At 39.5% G+C, this 16956-nt stretch overlaps 1 protein-coding gene across 1 annotated transcript; it reads right to left on the bottom strand.

The window, feature by feature from the left end:
* Window positions 1-21: 21 nt before the first annotated feature.
* On the bottom strand, window positions 22-6367 carry LOC130106294 (oxygen-regulated protein 1). Its single transcript, XM_056272364.1, has 4 exons — window positions 5694-6367; window positions 1939-2089; window positions 791-1609; window positions 22-53 (listed from the first exon to the last, which is right to left on the bottom strand). Exons 1-4 carry the CDS (start codon window positions 6354-6356, stop codon window positions 22-24), a joined length of 1665 nt encoding a protein of 554 aa, XP_056128339.1. The 5' UTR covers window positions 6357-6367.
* Between the last annotated feature and the right edge of the window lie 10589 nt (window positions 6368-16956).

Here is a 16956-nt window from a genome sequence, read left to right as displayed (position 1 = left end):
TATACATGGATTCCTTTCTCATCAAATGTGTCCTTTGTTGATGGTTGTATTGTCTTAGAAGATTGATAATTGAACAGTGATGCTTTTACCATTGTGTTATTTTTGGGTATAGCTTCTAAACAGGACTGTGCTGGAATCTGTTGAGATTGTAGCCAGAGTTCAACATAGTCTGATGTTTGCTGTGTCATTGTGCCTTTGCTGAGGGATGCATTATGGAGGTTTTCCTTTGGCAGAACTTGTAGGTTGTTTTGTTCTTTATCAACCAATTGTGGGCTTGGGTCGTCTGTACTCGTTTGAACACACTCTGTTTGAGGCTTTAGTCCATTCCCACTATTATTTCTCCTTTTCAGAAGTTTTTGAACCGCTTTTGCTCTGAAATGTTTTATAGCTCCTTTCTGGCTCAATATATCAGCTCTTATTTTCTTTATTTCTTTCAGGATGTCATCTTTTTTATCTCTCTGCTTTCTTTCTGGATAAGCAGACCTAAACAAGTGATTCTTTTTCACTATTACTCTCACTGACTTCCTCTTTGTGGTTGTATCAACAGTAATAACTCCTCTAGATACCGAGGCTTCTGAGGATGCAGTAACTGGTGTTACTGACACCTTGGCCCTTTGTGTTGAGGAGGTGTTTGTTTTGTAAGTGGAAGCATATGGTTTATCTTTTTTCCTAATTGACTGACATTTGATAGTTGCCAAGGTCTCAGATTTCATATCTTCATTAAAGTAATGGAATGTTTTATCTGAGGATACTGTGTCAGAAGATGCTATATAGCCATGTTGCGTATTGCCTGAGAAGTTCTCTTGACAAATCTGCTCTTCACAGATGTGTAACACTGCTTTTTTCTGATAGTCCTGGAACTGGAGGACTTCTGAAGATCTGTAGTCACTGGACTGTATCGCTGTGGTGGTGTTCGTATCAGAGGGAAGAGTGCATCGAGGCTTGGGAACAGGGTGGTTCTGCTTCACCTCTCCATTGTCCAGATCTTCCATGTAAGAGTATGAAGAGTTCTTATGAATTTCACTAGCAGTTATGATGCTCTCGATGGATCCTTGTTTGTGAGCAAGTGGGGAACAAAGCCGCTCTAACTCCATGCTTACCTTACAGTCTTCCTCAGGGCAGGAGCGGCTGCTGTTATTGGGGTCACTCTTGTTGACCTCTATGGCACCAGGATCATTTTGAGGGGGTAAGCTATCCGCTAAATTAGCTTCCAGGTCAGGACAGGGAAGAGTGGCTGCTAGAAATTGATTGCACACATTGGAGCGACTGACTGTGGTTGTCCAATGTATTGTTTCCTCCTCTTTAATAGTGAGGCGTACCTTCATTTCAACGGTCATACTTCCATCTTGATTGACCCGAAAGGATTTCTCAATGTCATCATCAGAGGGCATGTGTGAGTCATCCTCTCTCTCACCATCCAGACTGGTGATTATTTCTGTTTCAGAAACTGACTCAAGATGATATCCAGTAGCTGCTTCCACAGAGCCATTTGGGTTGCTTGGAAAATCACACATACTTCCTGGCAAACTGCTTTGTATTTGATTCACAATGTAGCTTTCTGAAGATAGGGAGAAGGGACAAGATTTGGCGCTGCGGGATTTCTTTTTTCCTTTATAATGTTGGTGATATGTTGACAGATGAAGAGTTGTTGGATCAAGTCAGGACAGCAGTAAAGCAATGCAAGTGAGAAAAATAGGAACACAGATTAGAGAGAGAGCATGTATGCTATAATCCATATTGAAGAAAGTGGGTCACTGTAGGTATTACAGTCGATATGAATGCCTCAGCACTTGCTTCAAGACAGTCTCAGTAATAGATTATCTTGACATGCAGTAAGACACATGTTTTATAGTATTGAATATCTGCAAAGTTACTTTTTCCTCATTATTATGGCAGTTGAGCTCTGTTCTGGAATAAAAGTAAAATTAATCAACTTACTGGTTATTGGACGCCGCCGTCCCAGTCTTTTAGCCGGTAGCCACTTTGGTGGAGATGACTTCTGGACATCATAGTTGCTTTTTTTGAAGGGTTCTCGGCCAGCGGCCACCAATACCCCAGAGCATAAGATCAATGCAGGAAGCCCATCCACCTATGATAATGTGAAACATCTTTATCATTTGTCAATAAAGCAGATATAAAATATTAGTGTAGTTAGTAGTCATTCTACAATACAGTGCACTTCATAATTGTCGGATTAGGTCATTTATTAAAGTTAAGAGTTAACAAAGTCAAATTCAAGCAGAGTGTGGCTTTAATAAAGGGCAGTAGGGTCCGATGTCATTCTTAGACTCATTTTATGGACAAAAATAGTTATTCAACTCTTCAAAAAATATCTTCTTTCGTGCTCCACAGAGGAAAGAGAGTTGTACAGGTTTGGAATGACATAAGGGTGAGTAAATGATTACAGACTTAGCAGAGGATGTGTATGTTGTGTAAGAGCATTGCAGATCTACATTGACTGCACTAGCAGCCAATGGCGTGAGTCTGAACAGTTGTTTATTTGTTTTAGGGACTGAAAAAAGGGTGTAGCCTAAAAGGCTATTCCAGAAGTTAGTGAAAGCAATTTTGTGCACCTATGAGGTCTGCGGATTGATATCACCAATGGTTCCTGGCTTCCTCTTGGCCTTTAACCCAATATAGTTTTTATTGGATTTTATAGAGAAATTTGAACAGAGGACTAACACCTGCTCCTCAGTTTTTGATCAGGGTTAAATGTTACAGTGTGTGCTTAACATGCTTGTTACGCAGGCTGGTAGAGGTTGAAGCTATAAGGGCTTTCACACCGCAGGAACGTCATCATAGTTCTTTTGACTATAATCGTAAGTACCCACTTTTGGCTAGTTTGCAACGCATGACTTTAGTTATAGGAATGCCTTTTTGAGGGGACTAAATTAGCTCCTACTTCAGAGTGGAGTCTAACATGGGACAATAGGATCTTTACCAGTGACGTAAGTGTGTGTCGTTTGGCCAAGCGCATGCGAAACGCTGGCACCCACCATTTAAAAAAAAAAAACTTTGTAAATAGACAGTTTACATAAATTAAGCGTAGTGTCAGTTATGGCACGTCACGTTAGTCAAGCTCGCATCAGCTGACTCTCAGCTGATCCACGTCTACCTATAGGAATATGACGCCTAGTACTGTATACATATATAAGCTCCTTCAGTATTTTGTTCTTGGGGAACCAGTCTGGAGGCTAGTTCCTATAACTGAGTTCCTATAACTACCTGGTGCGAAAGCCCCTTTCTTATATGGTATACAGTTCCCAGAGCATCAGCTACTGCAGAACAAATTAAAGAGAATGTCTCGGATTAAGCATGTAATCCTGTTTCCTTGAGTAGGCGTTACATATCTCAGCCACACTCCCTTTATAGCTTTTTTACAGAAATCTGAGGGAGATTATGCAAGCACACTCCTATAGGCAGCTGATTATGCAGCACTTATTAGGTGGTGTCAAGCGACATCAGCCGATGAATTGGAGTGATTCTATAGGACTTCAGGTAATCGTCACACCTGAAAGGTGTTCTTGTAGTATCAGCACTAAATTATTGGACTAACTGAGGCCCATATGGATTTATAGAGAAATATGAACACATTATCACTCCCAACCCGTCACATATTGACACTTGGTCAGGGCGTTCAGGGCACTCCATTGCTTTCAGTTGTTTGCCATATCCGTCAGATGAAGACGCATTTAATACTTTGCATTTGTAAAAGTAGTAGATTTTTTGGATTAACTAACCCCACCCGAAGAAAAGAGTGGAAGGTTTAATCACTGAAAATGATCGCAGTCCATGAATGGACGAGGTAATATCTCATTCAAAAGATACAGCCAAACTTTAGCATGACACAATCGACACGAGAGCCAATGGCATTTCACAATCAGAGCTGACGTAACGCTAAGCTTCGCAGCTAATGTTGAACGTGCACATGATCTGAGCTTCACGGCGGATCGTTTTTGGGTCCGTTTCACACACAAATCAATCGTCTGGCCTCTGAACACTTGGAATATTTGTACTTTTTGAATAAATTGTGACTCTAGTCGTATCTGCTGGTTATATCCTGTGTTTTATATTATATAATACACAAATGGGTATGTTTAGGGGGTCGAGGTTGGGTTACGTGCTCAAACATTTCTAAATGTTGTAAATAAAATAAATGTAAATTAAAAAATCACACCCCAACATATATGTCATAATGGCAAAATTATACCCCAATATATAATGTCATCATGAGGATATATTTCCCATTCCCATCGCATCTGTGTGTGACACCAAAGGCTTCTCATTGAAAGTTCCTGCACGTGGAAAAATAACGTTACAAGTCCCGCCCAAGGGGTCCTACCCAAGTGTTGAGAATATATATATATATATATATATAGGTTACTCTATTGAATGTGTACTTCATAAATAACCATAAATAACAATCATGCCCTGAAGAACACTTAAGTTAGCATTATTAATAAAGCTGGTTTGGTGGTCTATATGCCGTGCCTCTTTTTCCCTTCTGTGTTCTATCCCAGATTGCAGAGTATAATAGGATGAAATGGTAAAGAGGATTAGCATCACTGGGCAGCAGGTCTTCCTCGGTCTGTAAATGCTATTTATGACTGGGCCAGCTTACTTGCACCAGAGCCACACCTGACATGGTCACCACTCTAATCAAATAAAACACTCTGGAAATAGAGTCATAGTTTATTTTTGTTTGCATGTGTCCAAAGCGTGCATGTATAGCTTGGTGTTGCGTCCTGTTTTACATTTAAATTGTGGCACAGTAATAATGCAAGTTTACTGAGAATAAGGGGAAACCTGGGAGAGAAACATTATTTTTTGAGTTCCGTTTGATGCCTGTAGGGGTGCAAAAAAACCAAACATTTAATCCTTTCAGGTCAATGGACCAAATTAAAGGAGTAGTTCACTTCAGAATTCAAATTTCCTGATCATTTACTCTCCCTCACGTTATCCAAGATGTTCATGACCTTGTTTCTTCAGTCAAAAAGAAATTAAGATAAATATTTGCACGTTCGCTCTGTAAACACTGGGTCGGTTCTTCCGCCTACGTCCCGCTTGACCTTTCACCCTGATCACGTAATGTGTGTCGCATCACAGCTCGAGCAAGACCAGCATTAGTAGTTAAAAGTATCTAAATGTTTATTTTGTTATAAATGTCGGCTGGTTTGTCTAGATCAGACTCTTATTCCTCGGCTGGATCGTGTCGAGACTTTGAAGCTGCACTGAAACTCACATCTGGACCTTCCAAGTAGATTATCAGGAAATTTTCATTCTGAAGTGAACTACTCCTTTAAATCGAAAAACCAATTTAAATCATAGATTTAAAGAACTGAAGTTAACACTTTACAATAAGGTTTATTAGTTAACATTAATTAATATATTAACTAACATGAACTAAACATGAGCAATCCATTTGTTACAGTATTTATTAATCTTTGTTAATGTTAATAAAAATACAGCTGTTCATGTTAGTTCACATTGCATTAAATAATGTTAACAAGATTTTAATATAGTATTAGTAAATGTTGAAATTAACATTAACAAAGATTAATAAATGCTGTATACATGCAGTTCATTATTAGTTCATGTTAACTAACGAACCTTATTGTAAAGTGTTACCGAACTGAATGAAAAATAAAATATCGCAACTAAAAATGAATGCAATCTGGTGGCAAAATCCTTACCCTTCTTCCTTCAGGTGTGTGTAACTTGAGTACAGGGAAGTGCATGACCTCTGACATGTGATCTAAGAGTGCTTCGAACGAGTATGTCGTCCTCCTCTGCAGCGTCAGCGTGTGCTTCACTTCTGGCTCTCCGTTGCTGAAAAGCACCAGCCGTTTTGGCGTATGCAGCAGGACCCGCTCGTTCCTCCTCGCGCTGTAGACTCCGCGTTGAGCAGGGCTGTGCGTGTACCAAGCTAATCGCCGGGCGCTAACGGGTCGAGCGTGGTACCAGGGCGGCGGCTTCCGGCGCGCGCGCTCCAGGTCAATGGGTTTGACGGTTCTGCGATCAGAACAAATGTAGGATTGCCCATGATGCAACTGTTCAAGGGACCGAACCGACGTATGACCTCGAGGAGTCGTGATGGTGCGGACTCCAAACGGTAGCGGCACGCGCTTCGATAAGCTGTCCAAGAGAGCCCCGAAGGTTTTGAAGGTGCGGTTGTTGATGATCACAGGTAGACCACTGAACTGGGAGTCTCCGCTTTTGTAAAAGCACACGCGTTTAGAGGAGGTCTTCTCCGTGATGTGTGGTTGCCGGGAGGTCATCTGAGTGTGACCACTAGCGGTGGACTGGGCCGGTGGAATAGCCTTCCTCACAACCGGAGCTTCACTCATCATCATCATCACGATTCAGCCGCATCCTACATGAAGGAATGCATGACATTAACTCAAAGAACTCAAAAATGTAGAATGATTATGGCCACTTTAAATAGTAACAAATCATGCTTTTGCCCAGGTGAAAGCATTTACCCTGTGGTGAAACTCCAGCTTTTAATGTTGTTTATGTGTCTATGTGGTGTTTTTAATATGCTTTAAGACACACCATGTGTAAGTTCATAAGTCGACAGCATTGCTGAGTATTTTCTGCTTAAAACTGCAGTGAACCAAAGACAGTCTCAAAAACACGGCTTGAAATCGCTGGTGTTTCTGACATCACAAACGACCTTGTAACCAATCAGATCAACGTGTGATCGTCAACCAGTGGATCTCTGAGCTGAGGGAGTGAGTGGAGGCGGGGCTCATTTGCATATTCATAGACCCGCGCATACTAAATGAGGCAAGGGTGTCGAGTTACACTAAACCCAATAGTGTTGACAAGAACAAACGTGGGATAAAAAAAAACATTTTCTGAAGCAACATGCCAGTTCAGTAGCATTACTCGTACCCGAGCGCTTCACATCACGACTGCACTGCTGCAAGTTTACTACGCCAGAAAAGACAAATAGAGCTGGTTATGTGATGCGAACCTCAAAATGTATTAGTTTACAAATCATGCACTATGGTAAAAGTGTTTTGAGATCATAAAACAGTATTTTGCAAGGAGCCACGTGAAAATAAGTATTTATTAACTCTTTTCCCGCCAGCGATTTAAAAAAAAAGTTGCCAGCCACCGTCAGCGTTTTTGATAATTTTCACAAAGGTTTCATGGCCAGAATATTTTGTTGTATGAATATCTAAACATGCATTAAATATCAAAAGAAAGAACAGATCCTGTGCATTCATGCATTCTTTTTTATCAACACTTGTGGGTAAGTTTCATTTAAAAAAAGCAACATTCAGCAAAAAGCTGAGAAAAACACAGACTCAGGACGATGATTAAACACAAATGTGGATCGAGTCCATCAACAGCCCTAATGCTTGCGCAGTCGTTATTCCTTCCCGGGTCGACGTCTCATTCAGTAAAAGTACGCGGTTTTGGTTTATATGCCGTTTAAAATTGATGACCGCGTTATTTTTCATATGCATCTGCTTACATGTGAAACCGCATGTTTCTGCATCTTCTTCTCCACGTGTGTGTTGATCAGGAGATGCAGACTCTTTCAGGAGATGTGTAACAGCGCCCCCTACCGTACAACAGGGGAAACACGGAAACACCCGTCACTGGCGCGGGAAGAGTTAATCAATAATCTGGCTTTACAGTTCAGTGCTCGCTGTTTTACTGTGTCTGTTGTTAACGTCAGATGGAAACTGCAATGATTTGCATGTATTGGTAGTTTTCTTTGCGTTCTGCGTTTGGAGAAAAATGTAGGTAGAGGTTCGTTTTTCCAGTGATCTTAAGTTGGAAGTGTATTTAATGTCTATAATTGCTACAGCTTCCAAACACACATATCTTTTCAGCAGATTTGTTATAATATTGGGCATTACTGGAGATAACATTGGATTATGTTTTCAACCACATTACAAATAAGCTTTGTGATTGCATTTTCTTAAATCACCATATAGATATAAGTTGAGTTGTTCAAGCCTGTTTGTGTGGATCACAGACTGTACATCCCTTTAATGTTGTTTACTGTTCAACAGGTCTGGATTAAACCATCAGAGCTGTGCTCAAATCAGCCAGTTCATCTACGTAATACCACGACACCATCATAATCACTATATTATAAATGCTAAACGACAATCTTACACAAAACTCCTGTTGAATTTATGTGGAAACGGCATTCTTTAAAAGGTAAACTAATTAAGATATTTTCATTGAAAAAAAAAATCCAATATCAATTTTGATACTCAGGATTAAATCTATGAACGCTCTATCATTAAGTTACTATAAGGAAACGGTTTGGGCTTTTTTTCAACGTGTAGAAAGCACACATTTCCTAAACTAATGTCGCTTAATGCTCTGAATGCAGATTATCCGTGGAGGATTTTCCCGGTGACGACGAAACCGCTCCAGAAAACACTTCTCGAGTCTAAACAACACAACACTACATGTACAGTCACAGAGGTGGAAGATACTCACTGTGTTACTCGTTCCAGCGAGTTAGCGTGAACATTTGCTCAAACGCCGGACAGAGAAGCTGTGATGGAGGCCGAGGTATTCTCGGCCACTTAATCTTTTCTCGCTTGTAATCTCACCAACCTGTGTGTGTGTGTGTGTGTGTGTGTGAGGGAGAGAGATGAACACGCTAAGCACATCACCCGAACACACCTTCTCTTGTGTAAGAGTAAAGAATAACTCATCAATAAAAGAAATAACACGGTACGTCTGAAAAATGGTCAAATATTCTCAAATATTATTCAATATTTTTTACTCTCACTGTAACAAACTGATGAGGTGAACAAACAAATGTTCTTAAGTTCACATTATTAGTGTAAACAGTGAAACACTTCTGTTTGATCCATGATGATTCTTACTGAAATATGATTGTCAAATATAATCAATTCTGTATTTACAGAACTATAACTACACAGACAGTGAGACCATTATACTATAATAGCAATAAAATTGATTTATTTGCATAAACTGTAACCCATTACAATTTCATGATGATAAAGGAGGACACGCAAGTCGATTAAAACTTTCCCTCATTAATTCAGCCATAAACATGATCAAATCGATGTATAAAACATGTTCTTCTGTCATCTGACGCTGGTCACACGTGTGGTTCCGTTCCCCGGTTCTTCTGCTCCAGAACAAAAAAGAAAATTATATATTTATCCCTGGATCTCTTAGCGTTTACAGTCGTTTTTAATTCTTTTCCCGCCGGCGTTTTTGACCATTTTCACGAATGTTTCATGATGGCCTCCAGAATAATATCTGAACATGCAATATATACTGTAAAAAGGAATAACAGACCCTCTGCTTTTAAAGCAGCACTGAGTAGGAATTCCGCTTTTGTCAAACAGCGCCCCCTAGAGTCGCTGTGGAGCACTTGTACTGTCGTGAATAGCACTCACGCAGAGATGGCTCGCACTCACGGCCGGATCCCCTCCCCCTGTACACCGGCACCTGTTCAGTAGGATGGACGCTGTAACGAGTGGAAATAAGGTGTGGCCCCTTTAAGAGCTGCGCGCGCCATGTTTAACTGTCGGCAGTCTGTATTGTATGTGCGCCTCGAACACCACATGTATACGGCGCCGGGTTATTTCTGTTTGATGCTCATTTTATCAGAATTTTATCAGATTTGTTTTTTTTACAAATTTGTTTACAAAACTCTTCTTCTTCTTCTCTGTGGGCCTCGAGTGAGTTCGCGTAGTGTAACAGCGCAGCGCTTCTGTGTTGTACGTCAGAACGAAGGCTCACTATTGGCCGACGCTGGTCATGTGTGTGATGCTGGCCAATAGTGAGCCTTCGTTCTGACGTACAACACAGAAGCGCTGCGCTGTTACACTACGCGAACTCACTCGAGGCCCACAGAGAAGAAGAAGAAGAGTTGAATAAAGTCGTTATTTTTGTTGTTTTTTTGCGCACAGAAAGTATTCTCGTCGCTTGATAAACTTAAGGTTGAGCCGCTGTCGTCACTCGGACTATTTTAACGATGTCTTTAATAACTTTCTGGGCCGGCAAGTTTCAATTACAGACCATTTTGATTTATATGCTGTTTAATGTTGATAATCGCGTCATTTTACACATGAGATTCCTCTCTTCTGCTTCTTCTTCTCCTCCTGTGTGTTGATCCGGAGACTCAGCACTCTTCAGGAGATGTGTAACAGCGCCCCCTACTGGATAACAGTGGGAACACGACAAGCCCAACAAGCCTGTCAATGGAGGGGAAAGAGTTAACTTAAAGATACAAAACAAAAGAAATGGGTTTTATGATGTATATATTTGAGAACAGAACTCCCCAAACATGCAAAACTCTGCTGTGAGCTAATCTGTGTGTGAACACGTGATGTTCTGACCCGCTGAGAATCATGAAGAGTGTGTAAAGGAGTGAAAACACACACACACGAGAGAGACTCGCTCGCTCAGCATGTACCCTGAGGTATTCATCTGGAATGTGTGGATCTATATTTAACCCTTTGCAGTTTTCCAGGCGCCGGCTTCAGATCCCCGAGCGAGCATTGCTTATACTGGGAAAACATCCAAGACATGTTTGGGATAAACATGGGATTTGTTTGATATGTCTGTGGACCCGCAAAAGTGCATGCAGAGAAAACATGAAGCGAAGCGGCCCTGCTGTGTCACATGATCCTCCGGCACTCTCTACACTGACTGCAGGAGAACGGGGTCTAATCAAAACAAAACTGCATACAGTATTTGAACATGTTGATGGCTCACGGTTTATACGGTAAACCCCAACACATATTCATAAACTCACTTCTGCACGGGCCCTTCTCAATGCGTTCATGAAACCCCGAAATGACAAATACAATAAAAAGGGAACACTTTACACTAATGTTCATTAGTTAACATGAACGGTAACACTTTACTTGAAGGGGTGTGCATAAGACTGACATGACACCTTCATAAACATGACATAGCAGATTAATTATCAAACTTAAGAAAGCACTTAGCTTTATGGGTTAACATTACATTAAACTGTCAGGTGGCTGGTTTTGACATTGGCTGTCATGAGGCCGTTATAACATTTTAATGACAAATTCAATGTGTATCACTGTAGTTGAGGTCACGAAACATATTCATGACACAGTTATAATGCCTCATGACAGCCAATGTCAAAACCAACCGCATGACAGTTTAATGTAATGTTAACCCATAAAGCTAAGTGCTTTCTTAAGTTTGATAATTAATCTGCTATGTCATGTTTATGACATATTTATGACAGGTTGTGTTGTCTTAGTAATTTCAAGTTGTCATAACAAAGACATCTCAAACAATGTCATATTTGCATTAAAAATGTCATAATTGAGCGAAAGACACTTAACGACAGTTGTCATAAACATGCATAAACCCTCCTTGTGTCATGTCATGATTATGAAGGTGTAATGTCAGTCTTATGCACACCCCTTCAAGTAAAGTGTTGCCACATGAACTAAGAATGAACAATACTTCTACAGCATTTATTAATATTAGTTCATATTAGTTTCAACATTTACTAATACTTTATTAAAGTCAAAGGTTGTATTAGTTAACATTAGTTAATGCACTATGAACTAATGATGAACAGCTGTATTTTTATTAACTGACATTAACAAAGATGAATAAATACTGTAACAAATGTATCGCTCATTGAGCAAGCATAATACATTAACTAATGAACCTTATTGTAAAGTGTTACCAATATAAAAATTAAATATTTTACCCTATATACTAAGCAAAAATGTAATAATCAAATGTATACTATAAAATTAAACTCTGCATAGTCTTTACCGTATAATTAAACACATTGATTCTTATTGAAGTTACTAAAGTTATCAGTGAGTGATTCTCTTGTCTTTTGTTGTGTGATTATTAGGCTACTGTCACTTTAAGAGTGAATGCACTGATCTAATATACTGACACACGCTGGGAACGCTACGGGGAGCGGGAGACACCATTCTCACCCGAACAGGTTATTTAACCATACAAATGATTTATAAACGGTTTTATTAAGTTGAAATAGTTCCCCTTCAAGACAAAACCAACTGCGTTTAGTTAAAAACTCGCCAAGATGGGCATTTATGACATATTTTTGTGAGTATTAGTCCGTTTAAGCGCACACTGAAGCCGGACCTCGGATCACACGCGCTGAAACAGCGGCTCGATACTCTTTTAACTCTATTTTTAATATCGTCCGGCGGGAGATTGTATATCACCACATGTTACGTGATTTGACTGATTTGTTATGCTAAGAAGGGCGACAGCGCAGGTTTTCATGATCGTTGAAAGCCAAAATCAAAAGCGAAAGTAAAATGCTAGTCAATAAATCATGTTTGAGAGCGAGGGGTTCAAAACCACACTTGACAGGCAAATTCTCTTGTCCCAATCAAGTTTTCGCAACTTCACTTTGAAATAAAGGTTACAGATATGACGGCTAAGACAGTGACGGGGAGACGGGAGGACAGAACCTGCAAGTCCTCACTGCAACATAAAACAGTCCTGGAATTATGAGTTGCATGGTTCATTTTGTGCTAAATCATGCTAGCTACATGTTAAAACATACTAGCAGCATGTTATGTTAGCACCATGCTAAGTCATGCTAGCATCGTGTTAAATAATGTAAGCTAAATGTTAGCAATGTGCTAAATCATGCTAGCTACATGTTCAAAAAATGCTAGCACCATGCTAATTCATGCTAGAATCATGCTAGCAACATGTTAAAAAATGTTAGCAAAATGTTGAAACATGTTAGCAATGTGCCAAATCATGCTGGCTATATGCTAAAACATGCTAGCACGGGTTCTTTAACTCTAGCGTGACGCTTGGTGCTCTTTTTTTATATTGCCCTTTTTCCTATCACTTATTTTATTAATAATCATAAATTAGGTATCATTCAAAAGCTAAAACTCTCAGTATTCATTTTGAGAAAACCATTTTAAAATTTTATATTGCGGAACGGTACTTTTAATTCCTTATAGTGGCTCCTCGAGTGGGCGGTGTCTATTTTATAATCAAAACCTTTTCTAATCTTGACAAAATGCATATGGATGGAAAGGTCTGAGACTCTGGCTTCCATATTTGGTAATTGTTTTTCTGAAAGAAGTGATATTGAGACAGAAATGTTTACATTTGTGACAGGAGAACCCATAGTAGAATCAGTGGAATGTGTGTGACACCCGGTGGACATTTTTGGTAAAGCGCCAAAACAAAATCTCATAGGAACTTACATTTTTGTGATATCAACTTTCAAATATCAAATTTCCAACAAAACTTAAATAGACATATGGCTTTAAATAGACATTTCATGGCATTTTCAGAGTAAAAAAAAATATTTTGTAAAATATTATGTAAAAAGTATGTGTGTGTGTGTGTGTGTGTGTGTGTGTGTGTGTGTGTCACTATTCTTTAGGTGCAAATGTGGAACTTGTTTGATAAACAGGAACATCGTGTGAAGCTTCTCTGAGACGTGTGAAACACATTTACACACATTCATACACACACAAACACACATCCGCACACACACACTCATATGCACACAAACACATTCATACACACACACACACATACACACACAAACACACACATACACACACAAACACACACACACATACACACATACATTCATACACACACAAACACACACACACACAAACACACATTCATACACACACACACATACACACACAAACACACACAGTCACACGCACACACACACACTCTCACACGCACACACTCACATACACACACACAATCTCGCACACACTCTCATACACAAGCAAGTGAGTGTGTGTGTATGTGTGTGAGAGTGTGTGTGTGTGTGAGAGAGAGAGAGTGTGTGTGTTTGTGTGTGTGTGTATGCGAGTACGCGTGTGAGGGAGTGTGTGTGTGTGTGTGTGTGTGTGTGCGCGCGTAAGAGAGTGTGTGTGAGTCAGTGTGTGTGTGTGTGTGTGTGTGTGTGTGCGTGCGAGTGTGTGTGTGTGTGTGTGTGTGACAGAAATGTATAATCCTGTAAATATGTGTCTCCAGGCTTTATCAGGTTCATAAGCTCGTTCTCAATCCCAGTCCAGTTGTGCTGATGATAAATATAGACACACACACACACACACACACACACACACACACACACACACTGTATAGGAGCTCAATAACACAGCCAGATATTCCTCACACTGATTTACACACTTACATCTATAAATATCTCTGACACACACGGATGCTTTTGTTACTCGTGTGTGTTAGTGGAGTACATCTATAAATGTACCTGATATTACAGGAATACTGACTAAAAACTGTCTGTGTGTGTCTGTGTATGAATGTGTGTTTGTGTGTATGTGTGTTTGTGTGCGTATGAATGTGTGTTTGTGTGCATATGAGTGTGTGTGTTTGTGTGTGTGTGTGTGTTTGTGTGTGTATGAATGTATGTGTGTGTGTGTGTATGAATGTGTGTGTCTGTGTATGAATGTGTGTGTGTGTGTGTGTGCGTGGGTATGAATGTGTGTGTGTGGGTATGTGTGTTTGTGTGCGTGGTATGAATGTGTGTTTGTGTGTATGTGTGTTTGTGTGCGTATGAATGTGTGTTTGTGTGCATATGAGTGTGTGTGCGTATGTGTGTGTGTGTGTCTGTGTGTGTGTGTGTGTGTGTGTGTGTGTGTGTGTGTGTGTGTGTGTGTGTGTGTGTGTGTGTGTGTGTGTGAATGTATGTGTGTGTGTGTGTGTGTGTGTGTGTGTGAGTAAGTGAGTGTGCGTGTGAGTGAGTGTGTGTGAGAGTGTGTGTGTGTGTGTGGAAGAGAGTGTGTGTGTGAGAGAGAGTGTGTGTGTGTGTGTGTGTGTGTGAGAGAGAGAGAGAGTGTGTGTCTGTGTGTGAGAGTGTTTGTGTGTGTGTTTGCCTCCAAACATTGTCTTCCTCTCAAACACAAACCTTTACTTATAAAACACACTCAAATGTGTCGCACATTAAATAAAACAAAAATCATGAATATCTGAACTGTTTTCCAGACATTAATGAACATCTTCTGATCCTCAGACTCTGCTCAGGTCAACCAAAGGTCAATCTCAATATAAGTACATTTCAGAAAGAACATTTGAGACAAAGTTTATACTTGATGAAACATTATTGAGAACTGCATTAATTATTCTAATGAATAACAGTTTCATATTCACAGTTTCCCCGAGTACTTTGAATCTGTTCCTCACATTATTGCTAGCATTAGCCAATAATTATATATTTTTAGTAGCCTACGCATTCACAGATTATGATCATATTTTAGTCACGTGTGCAAAAGAGCCTCGAACAGTTCAACACGCAAGAACGAGCGAGTGAAGCGGGAACGCGCAACATCTAGAAACGCGTTCTTCAAAAGTTGAACTTATTTTAACAAGCGTTCAGAGCGTGACGTCACGCACGCGACGCCGCAATGACGCGACGCTCAAACGCGTTCACACAGAACAACAATAGAGAAGTAGCGAGGAGAAGTGTGTGTGTGTGTGTGTGTGTGTGTGTGTATGAACCGGGAAGTTTTAACTCGAGCACGAACATCATTTACACACAATACAGCAGAATAGAGTTCAGATCAGCAGAGTTTGACTCCAGGAGGAATTCATTTAAACAGAGGAACAAACACAATATGCTTTCCTTTTATTTTTCAAAAATACAAAAAAACAAAGAAAAAATAAAATAAACAAAAAATGATTCTGTAAGGGTTTTACTGTACAGTTCATTTTACACTGACAATATTTACAGTAGAGGCACCAGAGTTATTATCATATTAGTGTTTTTGTCCTGCTTTACCGAAAGAGAAATATTGCACATTTTGAAACTCAAATTATGCTTTAATGCTGCCGTTTTAATAGGTTTGACTACTCAAAAAAAAAAAAAAAAGTGAAACCATTTAAGGGCCTCTGAAACTTCATCTCTAGGGGAATTACACCAGTGGATCCCTGAGCTGAGCGAGTGAGTGGAGGCGGGGCTCATTTGCATATTCATAGAACCGCCGCGAATACTAAATGAGGCAAGAGTGTCGAGTTACGTTCAAGATATTTTAATGAAAAAAAACACATTTAAATATGTAATTTTATTGATCAAAGATGAGTTTTAAGGGATAAAACGATCGACTGCAGGGGAACTTTAATATTATAAACAATCCTGGCAAATGAGAAAAACTATATTAAACTGAAATGAAACTCAAATTATGCTTTAATGCCGTTTTAATGGGTTCGGCTATAAAAGTGTTCAGTTCTCTACCTTAAAAATTTTTTAGGAAACCTGTTGCCTTAAAATTATTAAGTAAATATACTTAATTCTTATTTGAAAAGTTATTTAATTAAGTGAACTTGACAATTCCACATTAGTTCATATTTTCGATTAGAGAGACTGTCTAGAGAGCGTCCCACCAGAATAGTTTATTATTATTAGTGTTTTTTTGTCCTGCTTTACAGAAAGAGAAAGATTGCACATTCTGAAACTCAAATTATGCTTTAATTCTGCCGTTTTAATGGGTTTTAATTAAAAAAAAATTGTAAACAATTGAAATTTCATCTCTATGGGGAATTACAACCAGTGGATCTCTGAGCTGAGTGAGTGAGTGGAGGCGGGGCTCATTTGCATATTCATAAAACCGTGAATACTAAATGAGGTGTCGAGTTACATTCAGGCTATTTCAATGAAGAAGAAAAAAACGTTTAAATATGTCATTTTGGTGATCAAAGATGAGTTTTAAGGGGAAAAATGATCAACTACAGGGACTTTAATATTATAAACACCAGCTGGAAATGAACCAAACTGAAATGAACCTCAAATTATGGTTTAATGCTGATATTAATGGGTTCAGATACTCAAAATAAGTGTGAAAACTACCGAAGGGCCTCTGAATCTCATACGCGGAATTACAATTTCATTGATCGAAAGCTAGAAATAATTCATCAAGTTGGATTGAGTTTTTCTCTAAGCCAGCCCAGAGCGGC

This window comes from Rhinichthys klamathensis, unplaced genomic scaffold (genome assembly GCF_029890125.1).
Source record: "Rhinichthys klamathensis goyatoka isolate OS25496 unplaced genomic scaffold, OSU_Roscu_1.1 h1tg000334l_1, whole genome shotgun sequence".
NCBI lineage: Eukaryota > Metazoa > Chordata > Actinopteri > Cypriniformes > Leuciscidae > Rhinichthys > Rhinichthys klamathensis.
Note: the sequence above shows the minus strand (reverse complement) of the source record. Positions and strands in the feature narration are given on the sequence as shown.

Excerpts from the sequence above, each read along its gene's own strand:
- LOC130106294 (XM_056272364.1), bottom strand. The coding sequence starts at position 6,356 with ATGATGATGATGAGTGAAGCTCCGGTTGTGAGGAAGGCTATTCCACCG. Across the intron at positions 2,090-5,693 it reads ACACACCTGAAGGAAGAAGG|GTGGATGGGCTTCCTGCATT; the intron begins GTAAGGATTTTG and ends ACATTATCATAG. Across the intron at positions 1,610-1,938 it reads ACGGCGGCGTCCAATAACCA|GAAAAAAGAAATCCCGCAGC; the intron begins GTAAGTTGATTA and ends AACATTATAAAG.